Source organism: Dysidea avara, chromosome 4, assembly GCF_963678975.1.
Source record: "Dysidea avara chromosome 4, odDysAvar1.4, whole genome shotgun sequence".
Classification (NCBI taxonomy): domain Eukaryota; kingdom Metazoa; phylum Porifera; class Demospongiae; order Dictyoceratida; family Dysideidae; genus Dysidea; species Dysidea avara.
In genome coordinates, this window is record NC_089275.1 from 19007216 (window position 1) to 19031690 (window position 24475).

General features: G+C 38.1%; 1 protein-coding gene and 1 long non-coding RNA gene across 3 annotated transcripts in view; one reads left to right on the forward strand and one right to left on the reverse strand.

Moving 5' to 3' along the window:
* Positions 1-417: 417 nt before the first annotated feature.
* Positions 418-2134, forward strand: LOC136254141 (uncharacterized). The gene is made up of 3 exons (XR_010700336.1): positions 418-1302; positions 1848-1904; positions 1968-2134. It is a non-coding gene; the product is annotated as an uncharacterized lncRNA (long non-coding RNA).
* Positions 2135-5646: 3512 nt separating this feature from the next.
* The window catches only part of LOC136254407 (uncharacterized), an 80936-nt gene continuing 62107 nt past the window's right edge, over positions 5647-24475 (reverse strand). For both annotated transcript variants that reach the window (XM_066047098.1, XM_066047097.1), the window contains 3 exons: positions 8351-8530; positions 7966-8034; positions 5647-7785 (listed from right to left, as the gene is read on the reverse strand). In XM_066047098.1, the coding sequence (XP_065903170.1) occupies positions 5909-7785; positions 7966-8034; positions 8351-8530 (2126 nt within the window). In that variant the 3' untranslated portion in view covers positions 5647-5908. The remainder of the gene's footprint in view (positions 7786-7965; positions 8035-8350; positions 8531-24475) is intronic.

Sequence of the window (24475 nt, forward strand, 5' to 3'; positions counted from 1 at the left end):
TCCACCTGACTGACAATTATCACTTCACCTATTTAGGGGTAATCTCTTGCCTGTACAATAACACCTCAAGTGAAAAGTGAACACACGTGATATGTGATTTATATTATTATTGATGGCAGTCCATGTCTTGAAAGGGAAGTACGAATAATAATTAAACATTTCTTCAGCAGCGCACAAACACAAAAAATAATTCAGCAGTGCACTAACAATTTTTGACAGCTTATAAGTACGCGTATCGCGTTGTAGAGCCATCACTAAGAACAAGTTTCACCATAGATATTAAATATGGTTCCACCCTACTGACAATGATCACGTGACCTATTTAGGAGAAATCTCATGGAAAGTCCCTGTAACACCTCAAGTGAACACACGTGATACGCGGTTTAATTATTGATGGCAATCTCATATCTTGTGAAGTGTCTTTAATTTGAAACTAACATATTGCGTACACTGCTTGAAGAAGTCGAATGGATATTAAAAGTTGAGACTGATGTACTCAGCTTCTCGTGGAGGTTCAGCAACGAAAAGAAGAGTGAAGGTTCAGTAATGAAACGAAGAGTGGAGGTTCAGTATAAACGAAAGGAGGAGTGAAGAAAGATGATCAAGGCTAGTATGTAAAGTGCCACATCGCCTCACACTGATTAACCACGTGTATGCGATTGGTTTTCAGACTAGCTGTCAGACGTCTGCACTGACTAGTGCAAATTCGTTGAGACCAAGCTGAAAACTTCTGATGGTACCAACTTGAGTAGCAGCAAATACCAGTATTATCCGGCTTGGAATTGTCTCATGGATATGGATTGTTGACAAGGTGTACACATACAGACCAAATAACTTTCAGTCAGTATTGTCACTCTATAGTGCCAATTTAGAAGTACTGGAACTGTAGGTGGAAGAAGTAAGCTAATATACATGATGCTTGTACAAAACAATACTTAATCTGCATTGCATACTGGTCTAAATAACTAAATATTATGTACAGTGAAACCTGTCTACTGTGTAGTAAGGTCGCTGCCAGGCCAACGTGTAATCCTCAAATGTGTCATTTATGTAAAGTGACATAGATTTTGGGCATGTTTTATTTAATGCTCACCTGTCAGTTTTACAGATAATCTGGTCATAGTATGCAGTAGCAGTTGTATGTGGTCAATACATAACTTTGGACCAGGTATGAAGTCATGAATTTCAGATCAGTTTACATACAGAGGAATTGTGTTATCTTGTGTATTTTTTTTATAGTTCTCAATTGTCAACTGTACATGGATCAACTGTAGTGACATCAAGGGTGTAGTGAATTTCCAGGTCAGTCTATGTAAGTACTAAGGAATATAGTTATTTGGCTCAGGGGTGCTGTTATGATGGCACCAAACTAATGCACTTGTCAATTTCATGCCCCACCCCCCACCCCCAGGCGTCCCCACACCCCAGGTGGGGATTTGACATTGCTTCTTGTTCCCACCCCTGGGGCAATTAACAGTTGTACAATTCACTGACCGACTTTCAGCAGTTGCATTTCTAAATAATAAAATCGCACTTGCTATAATTTTACTAGCTACAGGGCAGGTTTATTACTAGTCGCATGCATGAAATATGCGCTTAGTCATCCTTGAGGTGTTGTCAAATCCCCTACTATGGGGTGGGGACATAGTGGGGATTTGACAGCTGATTTTGCCCCAGTAGTGGGGAATTTGACACCATGATTTGTCAAATCCCCTGGAGGGTGGGGCATGAAATTGACAAGTGCATAATACCCCTGTCAGTTTTCATGTTGTGCTTATAAAAAATTTAATGTTTTCCAGTATCCAGATTTTAGGCATATTGTTATGCCCACTTGTTGATTTTTGTAGGCCGATTGTGTCATCAGATATCCAAGCAAGTGTCTGGTGTTGCGACTGATGTTCCAGGTTAGTTACTTTTGTGTTTAATTTAAGGTAAAGTTCACTGCCTGCTTGCATGTTCTTTTACAGGTCTCACTTAATCTTGTGTCGTCATGCAGACTTCCAAGAAATCATCACTGGTGCTAAAACTATTTTTAATGATGTCTTGATGTTGATTAAAGTTGTGTTACATGATAGCATTGTTGTATGTTTACCATAATGCAAGAAATGTTCATGGATTTTGCGGCCATCTTATCCATGACATTTGAATATTGTGCAAGTTGCGTGTAACAGCCGGCCCCAACTCATATACACAGTCACTGGCAAACCACAAACCACATTCCAGCAGTCTGTTACAAAACTTGAAAGCCACAACAGAAGCTCATAGTCACTGCCAAACTACATTCCATTACAATTTTTTTTGTATCATGGTATGTGCGTAATGGTTAATGAAAGCCACAACACAAGCTCTATGGTACACACTACATAGAGGTGGTAACCCCTATAGGCTTGTTGCCCCAGTTTTGTATTCACCTTGACCTTTGTGGTTAATCTATTAAAAATTAAATCAGAGAAATTGAAGATTATGCTTAAAACACCTTCCCTAGTGACTTTGTTCTTTACACCTTGTTTATAAGGCATCTGGAAATTATGAACGCTCTTCACACCTTGTTTATAAGACATCTGGTGATTATAAACGCTTGCATGGGGCGTGGCACTAAATGGAATCTAAAAGATTTCTGCTTAAAATGCCATCCCTAGGGAACTTATGGTTCTGCACGCTTTCACAACTTGTTTATCAGACATTGGGACTTGTGTCCACATCGTTTCTTTAAAAGTTATTGTAGGGATTAGAGGTTTGATCGAAGAAAATACGTGTATGGACAAACCAGAATTAGGTAATGGCAGTGCTAGATGGACTGTACAAACACGAGTATGTTGACTAGTATAACGTGACGCTAGATGTAACATAAGGTAGAGAAATAAAGTGAAATATGTGTAAATACGCCTATTTTTTATTTTAATGAGGTCGCAAGACTATAACGACTCTCAAAGATTTTTTTAACATGTAACACAATACAAACCTATTGAGAGATGTTGCATAATCCAGGGCTAATATTGCGAAACCGTCCCTACACGTAAATAACTCACAATAGTGGCCGCGCGTCTTTTATATGGGCGTGCGCTTTGTAGTTTCTTGATAAGTCAAATAATTTGCTTTATTTTCGTTGTAAAATAATTTTCGGATACAAATCCTGAACAAAAATTTCTTACATGAAAATTTTTTTACATAAGAACGAACTACAGTGCTTTTACACAAAAAAATTTTTATCACAAAAAAATTTTGCACGAAAAAAGTGAATTATGGTAATTTATACACTGAATCATCACACTATATAACCTTACCGAAACTGCTAGAATTTTATAATAGCCACAGCGCTTTCAACCTGAGCTTTGCATGTCTTGTCCTTACAGTACACCAACATAAACCATGTTATTCAAGTTATGGCGTAATGATAAAATTGGTAGTATGATGAATTATACAGTACATTCACTTCATGCCACAACACGCCACACATGCTAGTACATATCTTAACCATGAATGGTAGATAAGGAAATATCAGTGTTATTGTGAGTCCACTGGAAATCTATGCAGCATACAAATTATAGTGTACAACCAGATATGAAATGTAATAATGAATGAAACAGGATGTATCATACGAACAATTATTTACCAGTTAGCAGTAACTGTGTGACAAGATGAGTGCATGATCTACATAATTATGTATTGTGCACTCTGTGCACAGCCATAAAATAAAATCTTTTTTTGGCAGATGTTTGCATATATACCACTTACCATTATAGTAAAACAAGCAACATACACCTTGACCATATGCTTTGTGATATGATAGAATTGCAGAAAGGAATAAATTCTTTGTTTGACCATCCTATGAAGATAAACATATACATAATACAGAGTAAAGATTATACCATCAAAGTGACTGGACGTGCTACACTGTGAGATTCACACAGTACAGAATTGTAAAAATGTCATATTGTAATTATTGAGCACAGACATACTACTCAGTCTCATATAGGATATCGATCCTATACTGTACACAGTATAGATTTTAGAGTGATGCTTACATACAATTTCAGTGTGGCCAGGAAAACACCACTTGGTACATTGCAGTGGTTCTCACCATGGCTAGCCAGTAATTTCAAGTTACTTAACAAGAAATTCAAACAAGTAAAGCATGGCCTAGTTCCTACTAAAAGACACTCACCTCAACACTCACAAAGTGGTCTTGATGACTCGGATGTAATAAGGTAAATGAGGGTACTGAATTCCGGACACTCTTTGATAAAATCGTTCTAACATTGCACTCACAGCGAGTTAAAACAAACTCTAGGAATCGTTGTAAAGCCTATCTTATGGTGCATCTGCAGTACAAATTTCGTTTCGATGCAATCAACTGCTGAGGAGTTATGAACCTAAATTTAACAGCGTGTAAACTAATGCAACACGCGGCTAATTCCGGAAACTTCGAATAATAAGCAAGTAGAGCCTTCCACAGGTTACCAATCCTCTTTTACAAGTATATATGAAGACTAAAGTACCACTCATCTGAAGCTTATAAATCAAGTAGAAAGTTCATACCATTTGGGAGAAAGTAGCAGTGCGTATTTTTAAAAGTTTATGTAATTCGCGAATATTTTCTTTGTATTTCAACCGAACAGCTGCTGTAAAATCGACTGCCACTCTGCCTGTGCTGCATGGATTCTTATGATTTTTGGTATGCAATTATGCAAGGGCATGATCTTTCTATAAATCTGGAAATATGAGCTTGGGCTGACTAACATTTTCAAAGTTTTAAAACAACATTACCCGTGATTGTGTTGCAAATTCGTGTCAAACTTCGCGGTGGAATAATGGATTCGCTTCAATTTTGGTTTGTAGATAGGCCATAGGAAACTGCATTAGCAGTCTATTATCTATGGTGTGACGCAACGTAATGTACTAATTATAATTGCAGGCGCTTTATGAAGTTCTACGCGCAGGCGCCCTATGCTATAAATTCAAAAGCTTACGTGCATTATATTTTTACTGGAGTCTGTAGTAATATTCAGGCTACAATTCTATCCAGCACAAGCAAGTAATCAGGCTAGCATATAGCAACAGTTCCTTTGTCTGCCCACACACTGTAGGATTCGATGCCAGATATGAAAATTTTGATCAGTATCACGATTAGCTATGAGGCCGGATTTATATCACGATAGTCACGATAGCTATATATGAATAGAATACGTTAGCTAATGTTTTCACAGGACAGGTTTTATTCAATCAATTTATTACAATGATTTGACAAAGTTCACACTTGTTTTTTTATTCATCACCACATAGTAGTGTTGGTAACATGTAGTGATGAATAAAAAAAGATCCATAAATGTATGTTATGGATCTTACAGTTGTTTTACACCAAGAATTTGGTTTTATTATTTATCAGTACTGTGAAACTTCACAAATAGAAGGTTATACACAGTTAAAGTTTACCTATTAGGTGCCAAGTAATGTTTAAGTAGTGTGGATTTAAACTGGTCAAGTGTCTGTGATTCAAAAATGTGACAAGGTAGTGAGTTTCATTGTCTTGATGTAGAAGGTATGAAGCAGTACTTGTAGGTATCAGTGTTACAAAATGATTCTAACAGTCTGAACACATGGCATGATCTTGTCTGTAATTGGTACTGTGATGTCTGGAGGTAGAACTCAGGTATGCATAATTCTTTGCACTTTAATATAATATAACATGGACACCTATAGCTATGAGTTAATGTGTTGTGTGTGTGGTTGTGTGTGTGTGTGTTAGTAGCATAATATCATCAAGACAATAATTGTCATTAAGTCTAGTGTATTGTGACTACCTCCAGATTGGTATGTTGGAGGGTTTGTATAACCTAATAAATAATGTAACTAAAATAATGTAACTATAATGGATAACAGTATGTTTTTGCATGAAATAATTGAAGTTTCAATGTTGTCGTGATGTTTGTTGAAGTACAAAATTAGGAGCAACTTCTTGCCGTTTCATGAGGTAATTGCTGGTCAGTGAGTCTTTGTCTTCTTCATACTTTCCAGATGCATAATACTGAAATGTTACATCTATGTGGGGGGTTCCCATAAGCAGTGAATTGTTAATTTGTTCTAGTTCATTGGTTAATAACTTTATGTTAGGTATAATCCAAAGGGTAATTTCATGATAGTCAGGTGTCATTACCTGTAATGCTTCACATCCCTTCTTAACATAGTCTGCAAGGAGACCATCGCAGCATTCAGTAAAAGAATGTACAAGAGTAACTGCTTGCTGAGCTAATAATCCAATAGGATAGTTTTTGTTATACCACTCAACAGATTGGATTAGCTCCTTATAATTCTTTAAAGTGAGGCAACGTTGAACATTTTGGTTTAATTTTCTGCTCAATGAGTGAGCATCTTTTAATGTACTGTGAAGGTTAGATATCAGTGAGCTATTTTGTTTGTGTAATGATGGCAGGAAATCTTTGATGTTTGGGGAAGCCATAAAGGTTTTTTTAATTTTACGTAATGCTAATATAGTAAGATGTGGATCTGTTATTGTGTACATATTAATTTGTTTGAGGTAAAATGGTAATTCATCATTCTCAATCTCAGTCAGCCTGTACTTCAAACAGTCTACAGTTGTGAGGGAGGATAAATCACCGAAACCAGAAGATTGTTTAAATGAAAGCCTTATTGCTTGACTGACTGCTTGTCCAGTGCCTAGCCCAGTGATTGGCGATAAAGAAACCACTTCATTGCTGTTCATTGTCTCAGTTATAAACTGGCTGATAACAGCATGAACTTCTGCACAATGCTGTATGTTATTGTGTGGAGGTATTGCGATTTCAGTAAAATGGATTAGACCATAAGCCCACAAAGCATCTGCAGTATCCCTTGCTTCCTGTTCTGTAATATTCCATAGAATGTGTAATACTGCTGTTTGTAGTGATGTGCCAATTCCGGTCCACAAAATTAATGACTTCATTTTATCTGACAATGTTTTTGTCAGCATCTCTAAGGTGACTTCAATGCAGGCTTTCACAGCATATTTACGGCTTCTCTCAATATTATTCTTGTCAAAAGCTGTTAGTCCTTTGCCATGTAACTTTGCTTGTACATTTTCGATAGCTATATGATATGACAGTCGGTAGTGTTTAAGGTTATGGGACAATTGTCCTCTTATAAGGGACAGAAGAAGTGGCCACAGGTGGACATCTTGTGCTAGTTCATCAAGTAAGATTACATCCTCTTGTGATAATTGATTAGTTTTAATGATGTCACAAGTCAGTAGGCAGATAGCTTCACTTTGCTCCATTGGACCTACAGTTACCACATGCCTGGTAGGTATGTACTGTTCAATGTCATTCATTCTGGTAGTGAGGACTATTTTACAGTTATTAAATGCCTTCACTATTGGCTCAGCATCTTCAACATGCCACACATCATCAATAATGACAAGGAGATTACGACAATAATGACTTGTAAGCTGATTTATCTCCTGTTCAGCATGATTGATGTCACCTTGCTTTAAATACTGACCAGTTAGCAAGTGATATAATTGGCTCAGTTTCATGCTGGGATCAGTAGCTTGTGGTCCAAGTTCAACAAATACAAAACCATCTGGAAAATTTTCCACTGCAAGAGGATGATGACATAATGCAGTAACAATAGAAGTTTTGCCAAATCCACCAGCTCCAGTAACCGTTAAACTTATTTCATAACTATTATGACCAATGGCAGATTGACACAATTTAGTGACAATTTCATCAAGTAAATTTTGACGACATACATAGTTGGGTGGTAGTGGTGGAGGTGATGGGCACTTTATCCCTGCAGTGGAACATGATTATAATACAAAGACCTAAGTATCTGTCATATAGCTTAAACATATAGCACCATATGTACACAAGAATTAAAGTTTAAATTATAGAGCTATTTTTACATTATGTGTGACATAGTGGGATTAGGCACATGATTGTATTTATTGTTCTGCCAAATCAGCATGCAAACCTTTTTCTAAGCGCTTGTGATCATGTCGTAGTTGTCCCTCCAGCTCCATTCTTGATGATGACAAATAGCCTACATAAAATGCATAAAACAAGCTTTATAAATTACATAAGGAACAAATGATGCTACATGTTCTACAAAGTATGCATGTAGCTATACATACACAACTATATATTAAGTTCAAACTGATTGCTAATTGAGCGTAAATAATAAACAAACAACAACTTGATACAGTATAAATTATGACTGCCCTAGCTGAATTTCCTATATTCCTATATGCACAAAACAGCAGTTGAGGAAGTATTAAAACCAAAGAGTAGATGGTTGAATATGATTATACAACATTGAGGGACTGCTCATGATTGCTGTTTGTCATCACTTAACATACCTTGTTCAGTTGTATCTGTACTAGCTCCTGGGGTTGACCAACCCCCCACTGATGAATTGTTTGATGCATGGTGGAGTGTTGTAGGGTAAGGTGATCCAGATGATGAGTTGACACTATTAGGTAGTGATATTGTGCCAGTAGTTGTGGATGGTTGTGAACAGAGAACTTTTGTTGTAAACTCTGGAATAAGAATTGTACTTTAAATTATCTATATAGAAAGCACATTAGCTATATATTACAACCGTAATGAAAGTTTTAGGAAAGTCTATTTGAGCTAAGAGCATAGCAATATTTAATGTATAAAAATGTTGTACAATTAAGAGTTGCTGTACCATCAGGAGAAGGCCAATGAGTGAGGGAAGGGGATGGGTCAACTTTGACAATAGAAGTTAGACAGTGGAGTTTAAAGCATACAACAGACCTGGATACCATTCTGAGGAAGTCTATATATAAGAACATGCCCTGAGAAAATATTCAGTTTAGAAGCCCAAAGTAGTTTTAGACTATTTTCACTGCATTTTTGCAGGTAGCTACTTACAGTTTTAAAGATATATAAATGTGATTGTTCTATAAGAGTGGTTGATTGTTCTATTAGCATATCTCAATTTGATGTAACAAGCATAAGCGTAAAGTGGGGAACCCTCTCAAGTGCTTTTTATTGCAGCCAATCCCTACTATATACATAGCTTGTAAAAGCCCTAATTAGTCAAAACACAATCTCCAATAAATGGAAATGTTTTGGTTGCACACGCATTATGTAATGTGAAAAATGACCTTTTACAGCAAGCCACATGTAATGGTGAAAACTTCTTGACAGCGCAAACATTCAGTGAATTAGCAGCTGAAAACTATTGATTGGTTATTGTTGAAGGTAAGTTAGTGGGAAACATAATCTTTAAAAAGACATGATATACAGTAAAAGTTTAACACTAGATGGAGCATCTCCAATTTCTTGGTTGGTGTGGAGCAAAGAGTGGGAGTGCACTGAAAGTTTTGAGATGACTGTGAAAGCATTTTAATGAAAGACACTAATTCATGGTATGAAAGCATTTCGTTTTGTAAAACGAATTTGTACCAAGTTTTAAGTCCTCAAGGTAACCGGGTGTAGTGTAAGGCATGTAATCCCATAATTGTAGTGAACGAAAGATGCTAATAGGAAATTTATTGTGTAGTATTATGGATTATGTCAATGCAAGGGTACACAAAATATAACCTGCTAACATGCTCCCCAAACAAAGTACATACATACAGAAACAAGTTAACAAAAATTACAACAGATAAAACATTAAAATTATATAAAATAACAAAATAGCTAAATTATTCAAGAAGTATTTCCTATATACACTGTACTGTGATAAACAGTTATGTAATATAGTGAGATCTGAAGTAGAAGTCATCGTCAGTAATTATTTCTTCTTCCAGCTCCTCACCATCTTCACTACTGGAAGTGCCACTGCTACTCTCATCACTGTTGCTGCTTCCACTGTTGTCATCAAGTACATTGTCATGTTGTTCTACATTAGTGCAGCCTTAGTATAGACACCCAGGTCCACAGTTTTGTGATTTCTTTCTGCAGCCACAATTGAATGTTTTGCATCCCTTTTTACAGTTACATCCTTTTGTTAGAAAGTCAATGTTGTATCTAATTTTCTTTTCCACTATTTAGTTTGATTAAAATTTGTTTTGGTATTTTAGACGAGACAAAAGGTGAGAAGAGATTTAATTGATATAGGTCTGGGTTGAAGGTATTGTATTTTCTCAGTCGATGCAAATCCCTAATTGATGACTTGGAGAGAGCAGGATCAATATAAGTGAGTACATTTTGCATGGCATCCATGTCATGCTTTAGTCTCGTGGGTCTTGAACTGTTTTGTTGGGATTCTTTGATTCCATACATGATTACATTAAACAGTTTACCAGACTTTGCCTTGGGAGGTTCAACAAGACCGGAGGAAGGAGTATGAAGGTGATTGGAGTTTCGGAAGTTGTGTTGGAGTGGCTAGTTTCTATTAAATTCAGAGTTTCGGAAGTTGTGTTGGTCTCAATAGAGTTGTTGGATTCTAAGTTAGAAATTTTTTCAGTCTAAAAAGGTTCTTTAGCATGTTAATTTCATCTCTTTGATGTGTAAGCATGCAGTGACAGCAGCAGAAAGGTTCTTTCAATTCATTACTAAGGATATCAAATAGGTTTGAAGATAGTCCACTGCACTGTCAATGCATCCAGGTATTACAACGACCTTTGCAGAATATAGCCTCCTGTTCATCACTAGTTTCTGACCATTCTAAGATTGGCTTATCGCAAACAGAACATATATCCACTGTGTGATAGACTGACTAATCATAGCTATAACTGTATGTAATGTTCTTTGATGTAATTAGTGGTAACTGTATCTATATATACTGTGTTTTCCCTTGTATTCAGTAGTTGTAGTTGTCTATGTTATTCCTGATATCTGTTGAATTATTAACTATATTAACTGTTGTCATTCACATGCAAGCAATAGCTATTAGCTTATTAGATAGTGATACACAACATATTGGCGATGAGACAAACTGGAAGAATGGCTACTCATGGTTCTGTTTCACCTTTTCACCCAGAGAAAGAAGAGTGGAGTACTTATGTTGAATGTCTCAACTATTATCTAGTGGCAAATGGTGTTACTGACGAGGATGCCAAGAAGGTTGCGATACTTATGTCTAACTGTGGACCTACAGTGTATGGAACTATTCGAAGTTTGGTAGATGCAGAAGCAAGGAAGGGAATTAAGTATAAAGATTTAATTGCTATCCTAACAGCTCACTTCGACCTGAAATCATCACCTATTGTGTAGAGGTTCAAGTTCCATAATCGTGTCTGGGTGAAGGGAAAGACCATCGCTGCATACGTAGTTGTGCTGCGTGTGCTAGCTGAGCACTGCAACTTTGGAACGTCCTCATCTACTATGCTATGAGATTGCTTGGTTTGTGGCATAAATCACAAAGGGATTCAATGCCGACTCCTGGCTGAAAAGGATCTCACGTATAAGAAGGCCCACAAAATAGCAGTAATTTTGGAAACTGCAGCCAAAGGCAGCAAGGACATCAGTACCACTGCCACTCAGCAAATACAGCCACTTGTAAACCACATGAAGGGTGTCAATTTTAAGCAAAGATCAGGAAAGACAACTAACTTACCATGGGCCAAGCTACCTGATGGGCCCCAGACCAAAACTTGCTACTGCTGCAAAGACACGCACTTAGCATTCCAGTGCAAGTTCTGGACTGCAGAATTCCACCGATGTCACAAGACTGGACACATTACAAAGGTGTGTAAATCCAAACCAGAAAGAAAGTTTCACCACAGCGGCAAGAAAACTCACCACTAATTGGAGGAAATCCCAGACCTCCCAGACAGAGTGGACTCTTCATATTGATTGTTCACTCTACAAAGTGAAACACATGACTCAATACTGGTACAGTTTGAGCTTAAACAGTGTTCTTGTCAAAATGGAACTAGCTACGGGAGCATCACTGACCTTGATCAATAAGGCTTCCTATGATCTCATCACATCGAATGGGAAAGTTGCCCTTGAGCAACCTGTAGTAAATTTGAGAATCTACACTGGTGAAGCTGTGAAGATGTTGGGGAGCACCACTGTAGAAGTGAAGTATGGTGAGAAATGCATACATTTGTCTGTTCATGTTGTGGAAGGGAAGGGGCCAAACTTGTTAGGTAAAGACTGGCTAAGTAAACTAAATATTAACCAATTAGACCAAGCAAATTAAATAAAGTGTTAGACTAACGTGCCTTACTATTTAAGGATGGGCTTGATATGCTAACAGATGTGAAAGTTAATTACAAGTTGCCCAAAGTGTCCCAGGTAGAATGAGCTACATAAGTGTCCTGAATAGATGCATTCTGTGGGGCTCATGAGTTGTGGTTCCCCCACAAGGATGAGCTAAGGTCCTGGCAGAGCTGCATTCATGCCACACAGGAGCATGTAAAATGAAGATGCTCGCTCGCTCCTATTTTTATGGCCCAAACTGGACACTGATATAGAGAAAATAGCTAGGGAATGCCCTAATTGTCAATCAACTGGTGTATCACCACCAAAGGCACCACTTCATCCATGGTAATGGCCGACTCAACCACGGAGGCATTTACACCTTGATTTTGCAGGCCCCTTAATGGGACACATGGACTTTGTGACTGTGGATGCCCACTTATAAATGGATGAATGTAGAAGTAATGCAGCAGATCACAGTAGAGAAGACAATCCAGAAGTTTAGATCTGTTTTCTCTACCCATGGTGTTCCACAGAAGATAGTCACAGGCAATGGGCCAATGTTTTGCAGTGAACAATTCCAGGCATTCACCAAAGAGAATGGCATCAGGCACATATTTTCAGCACCGTATCAACCATCCTCAAAGATCTAGCTGAGAGAGCAGTCCAAACTATGAAGCAAGCTCTCCGCCAGTTGCAAGGTCCTGGAACAATAGTTGACAAGCTTTCTAGGTTTTTATTCATGTATCACATAACCCCACATACTTTCACAGATGTGGCACCTTTCAAGTTATTCATGGGCCATTGGTTGCAATCCAGATTTGATTTAATACACTCACAAATTTGATTTAATACACCCACAATACACCCTATCTAAGAAGGTAGATGAGAGCCCAACATAACCAAAAGAGAGCTCATGACAACCAAAAGCTTTTTCGTCAACTTAGAGAGAGGAACAGAGTATACACAAGAGACTTAGCATCGTCTAGTCAGATGTAGATGGAAGAAATAGTTGCTGAAGTTAATGGTTCATCAATCGTGTAACTTTAAATCAGGCAATCAAAGGTAGATTCATGCCCACTACCCATGGTGGAGGATTTATTTTCAGATTTAGCAGGAGGTAAATATTTCTCTAAGTTAGACATTTCCCATGCTTACCTTCAATTGCCATTAGATGAAGCCTCCAAACAATATCATAAACACTCACAGGGGGCTGTTTAAATTTCCTTTGGCATATCAGCTGCACCTGCAATCTTCCAGCATTGTATGGAGACTTTTTGCAAGGTTGTCAAGGTGTCTCAGTATGCCTTGATGATCTTCTGTTCAGGGAAGCACTATGGAGGAACACTTAGAACGCCTTGATAAAGTGCTGCAAATTTTAGAAAATTCAGGTTTTAAGTTGAACAAAACTAAATGTGTGCTCTTGCTTCCAAAAGTTGAGTACCTTGGACACATTAATGAGTCTGGTCTCCATCCAACACAGGAGAAGGTGAAGGCTAAGACCACATAATGTCCACCAATTGGTGAATACCATGCATTAGAGAACTGCAACCATCTTAAGAAGGCATTTTGGACTCCAAAGTTCTTATACTTATAGCATTATATCAGCCTGACAGGCTTTGATATAGAATTGAGAAGGCTCTATAGTCCTGCATATTGCCATGTATGTGTACCATGCAAAATTCCTCCATGGCACACATGACGTCAAAACATAACATGGCTACGTGGCACATGCTGTGTGGTTACGTGTCACGCACAGAGCCACTCATTGAATTGTGAAGTTGTAAGTGGACTGTTCTGTAGTTGTAAAGTAGGGAAAGAAAGGTTATTATCTGAATATTGTTTTACGAGAGTTCACATGTACTTGATTGAAGAGGGATAGTAGTATCCCAAAATATGAGACAGCAAGTCCTAGATGAAAACCATGATGCTATATTTACAAGTTGAAGAAGAAGCTTGATCTGTTGTACTAAAAGTACAGGCATGATAGGAGACGTATATAAGAAATACGCACCTTGTATTGTGTGCTTCTGTTTGGGACCAAGGCAGATGATCCAAGCCACCATTGAAGAGCATCCCTACATCAGGTTCCTTTAAAATTATAGGGATGGATTTTAAAGAGGTGGATATCAGCCAGAGTGGGAACAAGTATGTTTTTGCGTTCCAAGAAGAGTATTTGATGAAGTGGCCTGTAGTCTATACTGTAAAGGACAGATCAGTTCAGACAGTACCTTGTAGCTAAGTATTCAACTGATTTTATATGCAAACATGTTGTGTCTAACCATATCCAAGATGGGGCAGCTGAGTATATAAGCAAAGGAGACTGCCAAGATTTTTGGTTTTACCCATGCAGTTACCAACTCCAGTAGCACAGCCTCAGACAGATGGGCTTGTAAAGAGGCATAATAGAACATTAAAACAATTCTTTTTTTTACCAAAGGAGCCAAGGACTTGTTAGCACCTGTCCTGCATGTTTGCATTCTGAACAGAGCCTCATTGGTTTACAAGTAAGACACTTTTTATTGTTATATGGTTAAGACCTTAGGGTTCCTACCATGCAGTATGGACTTTAATTTACCAGTTGTGTCAATGCCAGCAGTGTAATCAAGGAGTCATTTAAAGAGTTAAAACAGGCTATACAGCTTGCACAAAAGTGCATTCTTAAAAACTAAAAAAGCATTACTACATATGACAATACTTGTAGAGAATCTCCTACAGTGTATGCAGACCGTAAAATGAAGGTTGAACCCAATGTTAATTGCGCTTAAAGAGGGCCTTATTATCAATGAGTGTTGGATGTCATGAGTGGATCGCATACAAAAAGTCTACAAGAAGACTCACAAGAGTGGCAGTTTGAACTGAACAATGACAGTTTCTTTTAATTAATTAATTAATTTTGTTAAGTTACTCAGTAATATCTAATGTGTGTAGCAAGGTGGTGGGAGAGTGCCTTACACACTGGTCTGCCAGCATGCAGAGCTTTAATCAATGAATCTTTTCTAAACATTTTATTAAAGTAGCTGACTTCTATTAGAGTAGTTGGCTGTTCTATATTTGTGACCAGATCTGCAAGAATCCCATATGTTTGTGCAAGCCAAATTATACAGTAGAATGCAGTAAACGCAATGGGTGGAGTATTTACAAAATCGTAAAAAAAAATCCATAAATTTTTAAAGTGCTTCTTTCATGGTGAAGGAAGATGATAAAGGTATCTAAACCAAAACAGCCAAGCTGTAAAAAAAGAGTGTGGCCCCCAAAAAGGCCAGGGTGAAAAAGATGTGAAATCCAAGGTTGTGGCCAAGAAATGGTTGTGATGGTGGGTTAATGGCAAAAATTTTAATTATGACAATTCAGGTGAATTTGCGTTGCCTCCTCCACTAGGATTCGACACCAAATTTACCTAAATTGTCGTAAATAAAATTTTTTCCCTACCATCACAGCCATTTCTTGGCCGCAACCTTGGATTTCACATCTTTTTTTCACCCTGGCCTTTTTGGGGGCCGCACTCTTTTTTTACACCTTGGCTGTTTTGGTTTAGATATCACTTCTTTGTGTATTGCAAGCCACAAATCCAGGCCATAAACTGGCTTTGGTACTTCCTTTAACTTCTTTATTGCAGGAATTGTGGAACAAAAGAAGTAATTGTTGTATAGCTTTTTGTCTGATTTAATATTTGTATATTTAACACTGAATGATTATCACATACTGTAGTTAATAAGGTGACTTTTTACATAACTGAACTGTAGCTGAAATTCTCATTGTTTATAGCTGAACACCTTTCAGGGTGACTTGTTTCAAGCTGCACTCTCTACATGGTGATTTATTCCTAGAACATACTTCTACAGGGTGATTTGTTTGTAGCTGATTCTCTATAGGATAACTTGTTTCTAGCTGATATCTCTACAGGGTGACTTATTTCTAGCTGATCTCTCTACAGGGTGATTTGTTTGTAGCTGATCTCTCTACAGGGTAACTTGTTTCTACAGTAGCTGAACTATCTACTAGGTGACTTGCTCCTAACTGATCTCTCTACATGGTGATTTGTTTCCAGCACATATTTCTACTGGGTGATTTGTTTGTAGCTGATTTCTATAGGGTAGCTTGTATCTAGCTGATATCTCTACAGGGTGACTTGTTTCTAGCTGATCTTTCTATAGGATGATTTGTTTGTAGCCAATCTCTCTACAGGGTGACTTGTTTTTAGCTAAACTCTCTACTGGGTGACTTGTTCCTAACTGATCTCTCTACATGGTGATTTGTTTCCAGCACATATTTCTACTGGGTGATTTGTTTGTAGCTGATTTCTATAGGGTAGCTTGTATATAGCTGATATCTCTACAGGGTGACTTGTTTCTAGCTGATCTCTCTATAGGGTGATTTGTTTGTAGCCAATCTCTCTACAGGGTGACTTGTTTCTAGCTGAACTCTCTACTGGGTGACTTGTTCCTAACTGATCTCTATACTGGGTGACTTGTTCCTAACTGATCTCCTTACTGGGTGACTTGTTCTAACTGATCTCTCTACATAGTGATTTGTTTCCAGCACATTTTTCTACTGGGTGATTTGTTTGTAGCAGCATTGAAACCGGGTCACTACTGCTGACCTGGACGACCCATTGACCCGGATAGCAATCCGGGTCAGACCCGGATTTGACCCGGATAGCAATCCGGGTCAGACCCGGATTTGACCCGGATGTGACCCGGATTAATTAAAGTCGAGGCGGGCAATAAGAGCTATGTTTCGGGTAGTCTCAAGCGAGCGAGACTATGTTTTGAGCATTCGATCCTATGGTAGGTTCGATTTGTGTTGAGTAAACGAGTAGTTATATGATACTGCTGTTTTCCAAGTTCTTACAATGCAAAGCATCATGCGTTAAAATTGTATCAGTATGCACAGTTCTTTAACTACACCTGTAATGTTCTGAGGCTGTTGATTTGTATGCGTAGGCGTGCTTGAAGTCCTGTGAGTCAGTAGTCATCACTGAAAATCTACTGTTGAACAACTGCGCATGTACATGCTTGTATAGCGCATGACGCTTTGCATTGCAAGAACTTGGAAAACTGCAGTAACTAAGCCGGTAAGTTTATACATAGACTCTTTCAATAATCTACAACAATCCCAACTGATCTTCTAATCACTTCGTACCGTGCAGACATTGTGATATATATATATACAATTCCCAGAGTCCAACTATCACCTTACTGGAATTAACTTGCCCTCTGGACTCTGCTCAACATATTCAGGCTGCTCAAAATAGGAAACAAAAATAAAGTTGAGTATCTTCAGTTACTGGCTGAGTTTGACCACTGTAACATCTCTAATTACTATGAAACAATTGAGATATCAGTCCTGGGCCACTACCAGCTATCTACAATCAAGAATGCGCTTAATTTATTACATTTTGTTCACCCTAGAATGAGTACAACAAAGTCTACCATCAGGAAATTTCTAGATGATGCTGCCTCTGCCAGTACAATGGCTTCTAGAAGAATTTTTCTAGCAAGGGAATGTAAAGAGTGGCACACTAATTAGGTTAAGTACTTATGTATATAGTGTAGCTTATAATTTATTTTTGTATTTTGTTCTTACTTGCCATGCCCACATTGGTTCCATTCGTGGTCCTGATTGTGGCCGCAAGGATTCACATGCTCACACTTTTGTTTGTTGTACATATTTTCATCAATCATGATGATTTTCTTTTCTGGTTTAGAAATTAAAGTTAGTCAGTGGGTTTGGTTCCACGTAGCTACTGTGAGTTTATAGACAGCAATTGGGTGTGACTTCGTGCATACCTAGTATTGCAATTTCCTGATATATTAAAGTGGACGTGGTTCACAAAAGTACTTATCGTACTGTAAAACTAGACTATGTACATCTCGTATAATAATCGATTAGTGGACGTGGCTCCACGTAAGCTAGCAGGCAGCAACGGACATGGTTTTGTGCAACAGACTGCACTTACTAATAAATGGGCATGGCTGAGCAAATGTTTGTAATGTGATAACTGGATGTAGCTCATGAAAGAGCTAGCATTAATAAGTTTCCATGTCGTCAAACTAACAATTTCGTTTCTCACGTGATCCAATCTGGGTCACGTGAGAAACGAGAAAGCTGGCGCACTATACCGTGAATATATAATTATTGACAGGAAGCAAAACAGCATTTTTTCACTTGTGCATAGCTCCATGGCCCCTTTCCATAGCCCCTTCTCCAAAGCACACCATTTTTGCATAATTGCATTACAGCTGTCCGCCAGGTAGGGTAGGCCACACAGCAAATTTTATTAAATTCACACCAACCATTTGCGAGATATGGGTGTTCAAAGTTTCAATTTAATTTTGTTCTTAAACAGTAGGGGGTTTTGATTTAATTTTGCACACTTTGCAAAAATTGCTATAAAACGCAAACATGTAACTCGATTGCTTCGATTTTTGGCACAAATGCAGAATGTATAAAAGTGAATTCACATACTGAGTTTGTTGTGAATCTGATGAATATCCAAGGAGTTATGAGCATTTATTCACATAAAAGATCAAACTTCTGTCACAACTACAGGGTAAACCGAGTATGGAAATTGATGTGTACATAGGCTGATCATTGTAGCAGTGCCTTTCGATGGTTTGAAAAGCAATAGAATTACAGCTAAAAAATTATAAAGCAAAACCAAACAAGTGTAAAATCATGGGATCGAGATACTTTAATAAAGCAGTCAAATAGAGCAGTCGGGCAAAAAAGGTGCACAAAAATGTAGAAAAAAACTTACCACAGGGACTTCCATACCTACATGTAACACTAACTCCCTTAACCACTGAACCACTGCTATCTTGGCTGATCACCTCACTTAATTTCTTCTAGTTGAAATCTGCTTATAGCTAAACATTTACATCTACTAGGTGCCTGAATCAAATATGCTCAAAATTTTGTCCAAAATGCTTTCAGGAATTTCCCTAAAATTTCACTTATTATGCTCTTCAGTATTCCCATTATGCTTGCATTATGCTCCTAGGTTAGTAGCATTTCTTATAATTAGAACGTTTTAATCAGTGAATACTCTATTTGAGTATTTCACTGCAAAGTGACTGTTCTATTGGAGAGTATCAATCTATGGAGCAATGTACAATGCATTTGAGTAGTCTATTGCAGTTTCCACTAACTGCTCTATTAGGGAGTATTGATCTATTTTCATTCCATAGTTTGAAATCAAGACACACGGTAGTGTGTCGTGCGGCCCAAGAAGCCGGCGCGTAACACCCGTGAGTATATTGACAGGAAGAAAGAAAATGCAATTTTCGCACCTCCGTAGCTCTGTGCTTCCTTGATGAAACAAGACGATTTTGCTGTGGACATGCCCTCCAACTGCAGCACTCCACATTCCAAATTTGAGCGAAATCGCTTTGCGCGTTCCCGAGATATGCGACTTCAAAAATTGGCTCAGTTTCTTCGTTTTTTTTTCCTCTTCTTATTTTTCTTTTTCTTGTCGCACACTTACAAAAATTGCTATAAAACTCGAACGCCATATCCGATTGCCTTGAAATTTGGCACACAGAAGGGGGATATAAAGGCACATCTCGGTACCAACGTTGGCTGGAATACGATAAACAGGCAAAGAGTTATGAGCGATTATTCACGAAAAATAACACCAATATGTTGTCACGCCTACAAGGTAAACCGCGTATGGGAAGAAGCTGAAAATCGGTGGGTGAATAGGTTAACTATTGAACCTCAAACCTTTTGTGGTTTGAAAGAAATCGAACTAAAAAACAGGAAGATACAACGAAAAAACCAACAGTGTGTAACAATTATGCAATCGAGATTAGCTAATTAAGGTAGCTGCGGAGGGTGAAAAACAAACATTTTAAAATTCAGATTTTTAAGGATATATACAATAAACTAACCTTAACTATTACAGAGTCATAAGAAACGCTGATCAACGACTGATTTTTATAGTCTTCCGGCACATCACGTGATCCAGTTGTAGCGACGAGCGTCGTGGTGAAAACACAGTGGAAATGCCCGAACATTAACCATGTAAGAGGTGAATAACGCATAGCTATATTATATTTGCAATTAATGTGCTGTATGTATGGAAAAATTGTTTCTTAATTTTAAAACTCTATCTAATGCCTTACACGTAACTGTGCAGGTAATATAGGCCACAAGTGGATAGCCAGTGTATATGATGACAGGCAGGTTACTCTAAGCAGACAAGTTAATTAGATAATTCAAGAAGCATCAACAGACACGAGCAGTGATTTACAATCCAAGAATCATCAACAGACGAGAGCAGTGCTTTACCAACATATATTATTGGACATGATATCTGTTTAGTTAGTGTGTAACTTGCTGTATGCATACAATTTTCAAGGGTATGCTTGTACTGTAGTATGTTGAAAGTTTTACACTTGTGGTAAAATGTGATTTGGTTTAGCTAGTAAATAAACGAAGTACAAGTGTAAGTCACACAAGTGGTACTGTAAATGAGGATACAATAAGTGGAAGTACAAGTGACAGCAAATAAAGTTACACAAAGATACAATAAGTAATCTCAAGTGGTACAACGAAGTACAAGTGTAAGTCACACAAGTGGTACTGTAAATGAGGATACAATAAGTGGAAGTACAAGCGACAGCAAATAAAGTTGCACAAAGATACAATAAGTAATCTCATGAGGTACAAATGGTACAACGAAGTACAAGTGTAAATCACACAAGTGGTACTGTACATGAGGATACAATCAGTGGAAGTACAAGCGACAGCAAATAAAGTTACACAAAGATACAATAAGTGATCTCATGAGGTACAAGTGGTACAACGAAGTACAAGTGTAAGTCACACAAGTGGTACTGTAAACGAGGATACAATAAGTGGAAGTACAAGTGACAGCAAATTAAAGTACACAAAGATACAATAAGTGATCTCATGAAGTACAAGTGGTACAACAAATAAACCCACACAAGGGTCCAATAAGTAAAGCACAAGTGGTACTGTCAGGTACATTAAAAGTTCCGTGGGATCAACGGACAGCTCCGCTGGTGAGTAGCTCTTGCTGATCCACACGTACAAACTCTGTCTTCATTTTGTCCACATTCGTCATCACTATCATCAGCAGCAAACTGCACATGCACATGATTCCTACGTACTCTTGTACTCCTTGCAATTCTAGTAGAGGTGGTTGTGGTGTTGCTGCTTTCTTCATCTTCAACATTGTCTGACTCAGACCCATAAGTATGGGGAATACTCTGCTGACGGCTCCATAATTTCCTTTCTTCATGTTCTTGTACCCGGGCTTTTTTCCACCTTGTACGAGCATCTTTTCCTTCTTCACTTTGCTTTTTTACTAAATTTTTGTGGCGTTTCTGATTGGCCATAAGTAAGGCTTCTTGCATACCATCTAATAATGGTAATCGCAAACGGGAAAACAAATCAAGTATCCAGTGATACGATGCACCTTTCTTCTCGTATAGATATGACATGTTTGCCTGAAGCAACCCTAAATTTGTGGTAACCATATAATGGATACATTGTATGTTTGTATCTTTAGATCTGAATCGAACCAATACATTATGGGAGGCTTCTGGGTAATTAGAGTGGCCACGACCCAACTCTTTGTGAATAATTTCTGTAGACTGAGATGCTCGAGCATTGCATTCTATTTCATAAGCCAGTGCATGGAAGGGACATGTGAGTGGATTTTTGGTATGGTATTCTTCACCCTGACATAATATTTCTTCTTCACATTGACCACAGTTGCATGTTTTCAAAGCATGGAAGCCACATTGCCCACCAGGAAATTGATGGATATCACGTGCATGGTATTTCCCCAAAACACACATTCGGGTTGCAAATGTATCGGGATTGGTATCGGAATCTAATAAACAATAAAAGAAATTTGTCCTTGCTCCACGCAAAAAAGCTTTTGACAAACACCCACAGTGCTTTGAATGGCGCTTGGGACAGTGACATGTAACAGTGGTGACAGTAGGGTAATCACTTTTGCAATTATCTTGAACTGTTGCAGAAAACGATTTTCGTTTAGACAACTCTTCTAAGCGCTTAGTGTGGGCTCTAGCTACATGTCCACCACATAGCATCACTTCACCATTAGGATAGTGCTCCTTAAACGATTTAGCAGCAGAAGAATCACCATCTTGCCACTGGATTTCAATATTCATCCCTTCTTCCTTAGATTTACCGAAAGCTATTCCAGCAGCATACCCTTCAGCACCTTTAGATGTGCCTTTAAACAATTCAATGCCCGTATCCGACACTTTACCACGCATACTAAGGTGTACAAAATACAGAAGCGAATTGTTAGTGTAATTTCTTATTGTGAAGGTACTGTTTTTACTGAATTTTCCTCTGGTCAACCAAACACCATCTGAGGTTGTCACAGCTCTTTGCCAACTTCCTATGGTAGCTGGATCCATTGCTTTCATATCAAGTTTAGCCTCGTCACACAATTCTTGCAACATACCTTGCACAATAGGGTGGAGCATTTTAATTGTTTGATAAAATGTATTGGCGTCAACTGCTGGTAAACCCAAGTGTTGCCTTAGAATTTTACTGTATTGTGCATGCATGCATCCACCGGCAATAAAAGCAACTTGTAATGCTAAACTACAAACAGTACGCTTTGAATAGGAAATGTCTATAGAACTTTTCAAAATCAGCACTCGCTGAGTACATAGCGAACATGAAAATTGGATAGTAGCACTCCCACCAAGACCAACACGCTTGATATTGACTGGGAATAACTTTCCCCCACATTCAGGTGTATAACATACAGATGTTGCATTAATTTCATCAATAAATTGCTGTAATTGTGACGTCTCGCACATAAATAAGCCATTTCCTATGTCAATAGCACTTACACGGCTCTTTTTAATTGGGGTAGGGAGGTATTCTGACTCACTACAACTACTGCTTGAGTAAGGTGAAGTTTCGTCACTTTCTGATGATGTATCAAGTACATGTACACGCTGTAAAGGAAATAGTAGATAATATAATAGTATATGTCAAGAATCTAACCTGAACTTCATTGTCTTCCTGAGGTAGAGTAGTCTCAGTAGCCACACCATATATGATAGCAGCATTACTATCCGTAGTTACAGGAGTCTCGGTGTATGCTAGAGTCTCACACTCATTCATCACAACACTCTCTTCTTCCGCAGTTTCAGTAGTAGCTTCACTGTTTTCACAACTTTCACTGTCTTCAGTGGTTACAGAGCTCGTTTCACCTTCTTCCATTATCACACGCGCTACAGGATTACTTGCTTCATTAGTAAGAGAATGCTCATTGTCTTCCATGGTTTCACTATTCCCTCTAGCATCTATAGCTCCTGTATCTTCCCCATCTCCGCCGCCATCATAGCTGCCACGTGTCCCCGCACGTGTCTCATCTACAAGCTGACTTTCTGCTGTCACATTATTAGCCTTGCCCCATCTAATATTTGCCATTTCTTTAAACCTCGCTCTTTTCGTTTTACGCCTCTTACAGCCCTTCTTTTTAGAGGTATCCATTGTCGCTGTATCACGCGATGCCGTCAACATCGCGTGATCAAATATTGCAAAAAACGCAATAAAACGTAAGATTGCGCAAAACGTAATAGTTGGTAATTGCTCTTTAGATGATAAGCAAAAAGCTAGCGCATAGTTTTGTCAATAAATTTCATTACTGTGCAATTAATATATCATAGATTATCTCAGTGATTTCAGTATTTTTTTGGCTCCATAAGGATAACTTTTTAAAACTTATCTATGCATAGGGTCTATCATAGTACTGGTGATGTTTAATTAAAAAAGTACTAGCAGCTTAAAATCACTTACTGTGGAGTAAATTATAACTGAATATTGTAGTAGCTCTGGATTATTACCGAGTGTATCAGCACCACCAAGCCCCGCCCACTATCTTCTCTGGTAATAAATTACTTTCACTCTGTCTCCACACAATATTTATACAAAAAATTGCAAAAATAAAACCTCTATTATTAGGGTCAGTAGCTACCTTAAAAAAAAACGATTGCTTGCCACGCCTACCAGAAAAACCGCTTGGGGTAATGCTTTGAAAATCGTTGTACAGATGGAGTAATCATCTTAGAAAGGCTCATCAATGGTGTAGAAGAATCAGACTTAAAGCCACGGAGTTATAACACGAAATCCAACTTGGTGCGGCAAGTGCGAGATCGAGATACTCTAATAGAGCAGTCATCCTAATAGAGCAGTCACCCTGAAGAGAATTCAAGAGATCAGCTAGAAACAAGAAACCTGTATAGAGATCAGCTACACACAAGTCACCCTGTAGAGAGATCAGCTAGAAGAAGTTACCTTGTAGGGAGTTCATGCAACTATGGAAAGGGATAGTT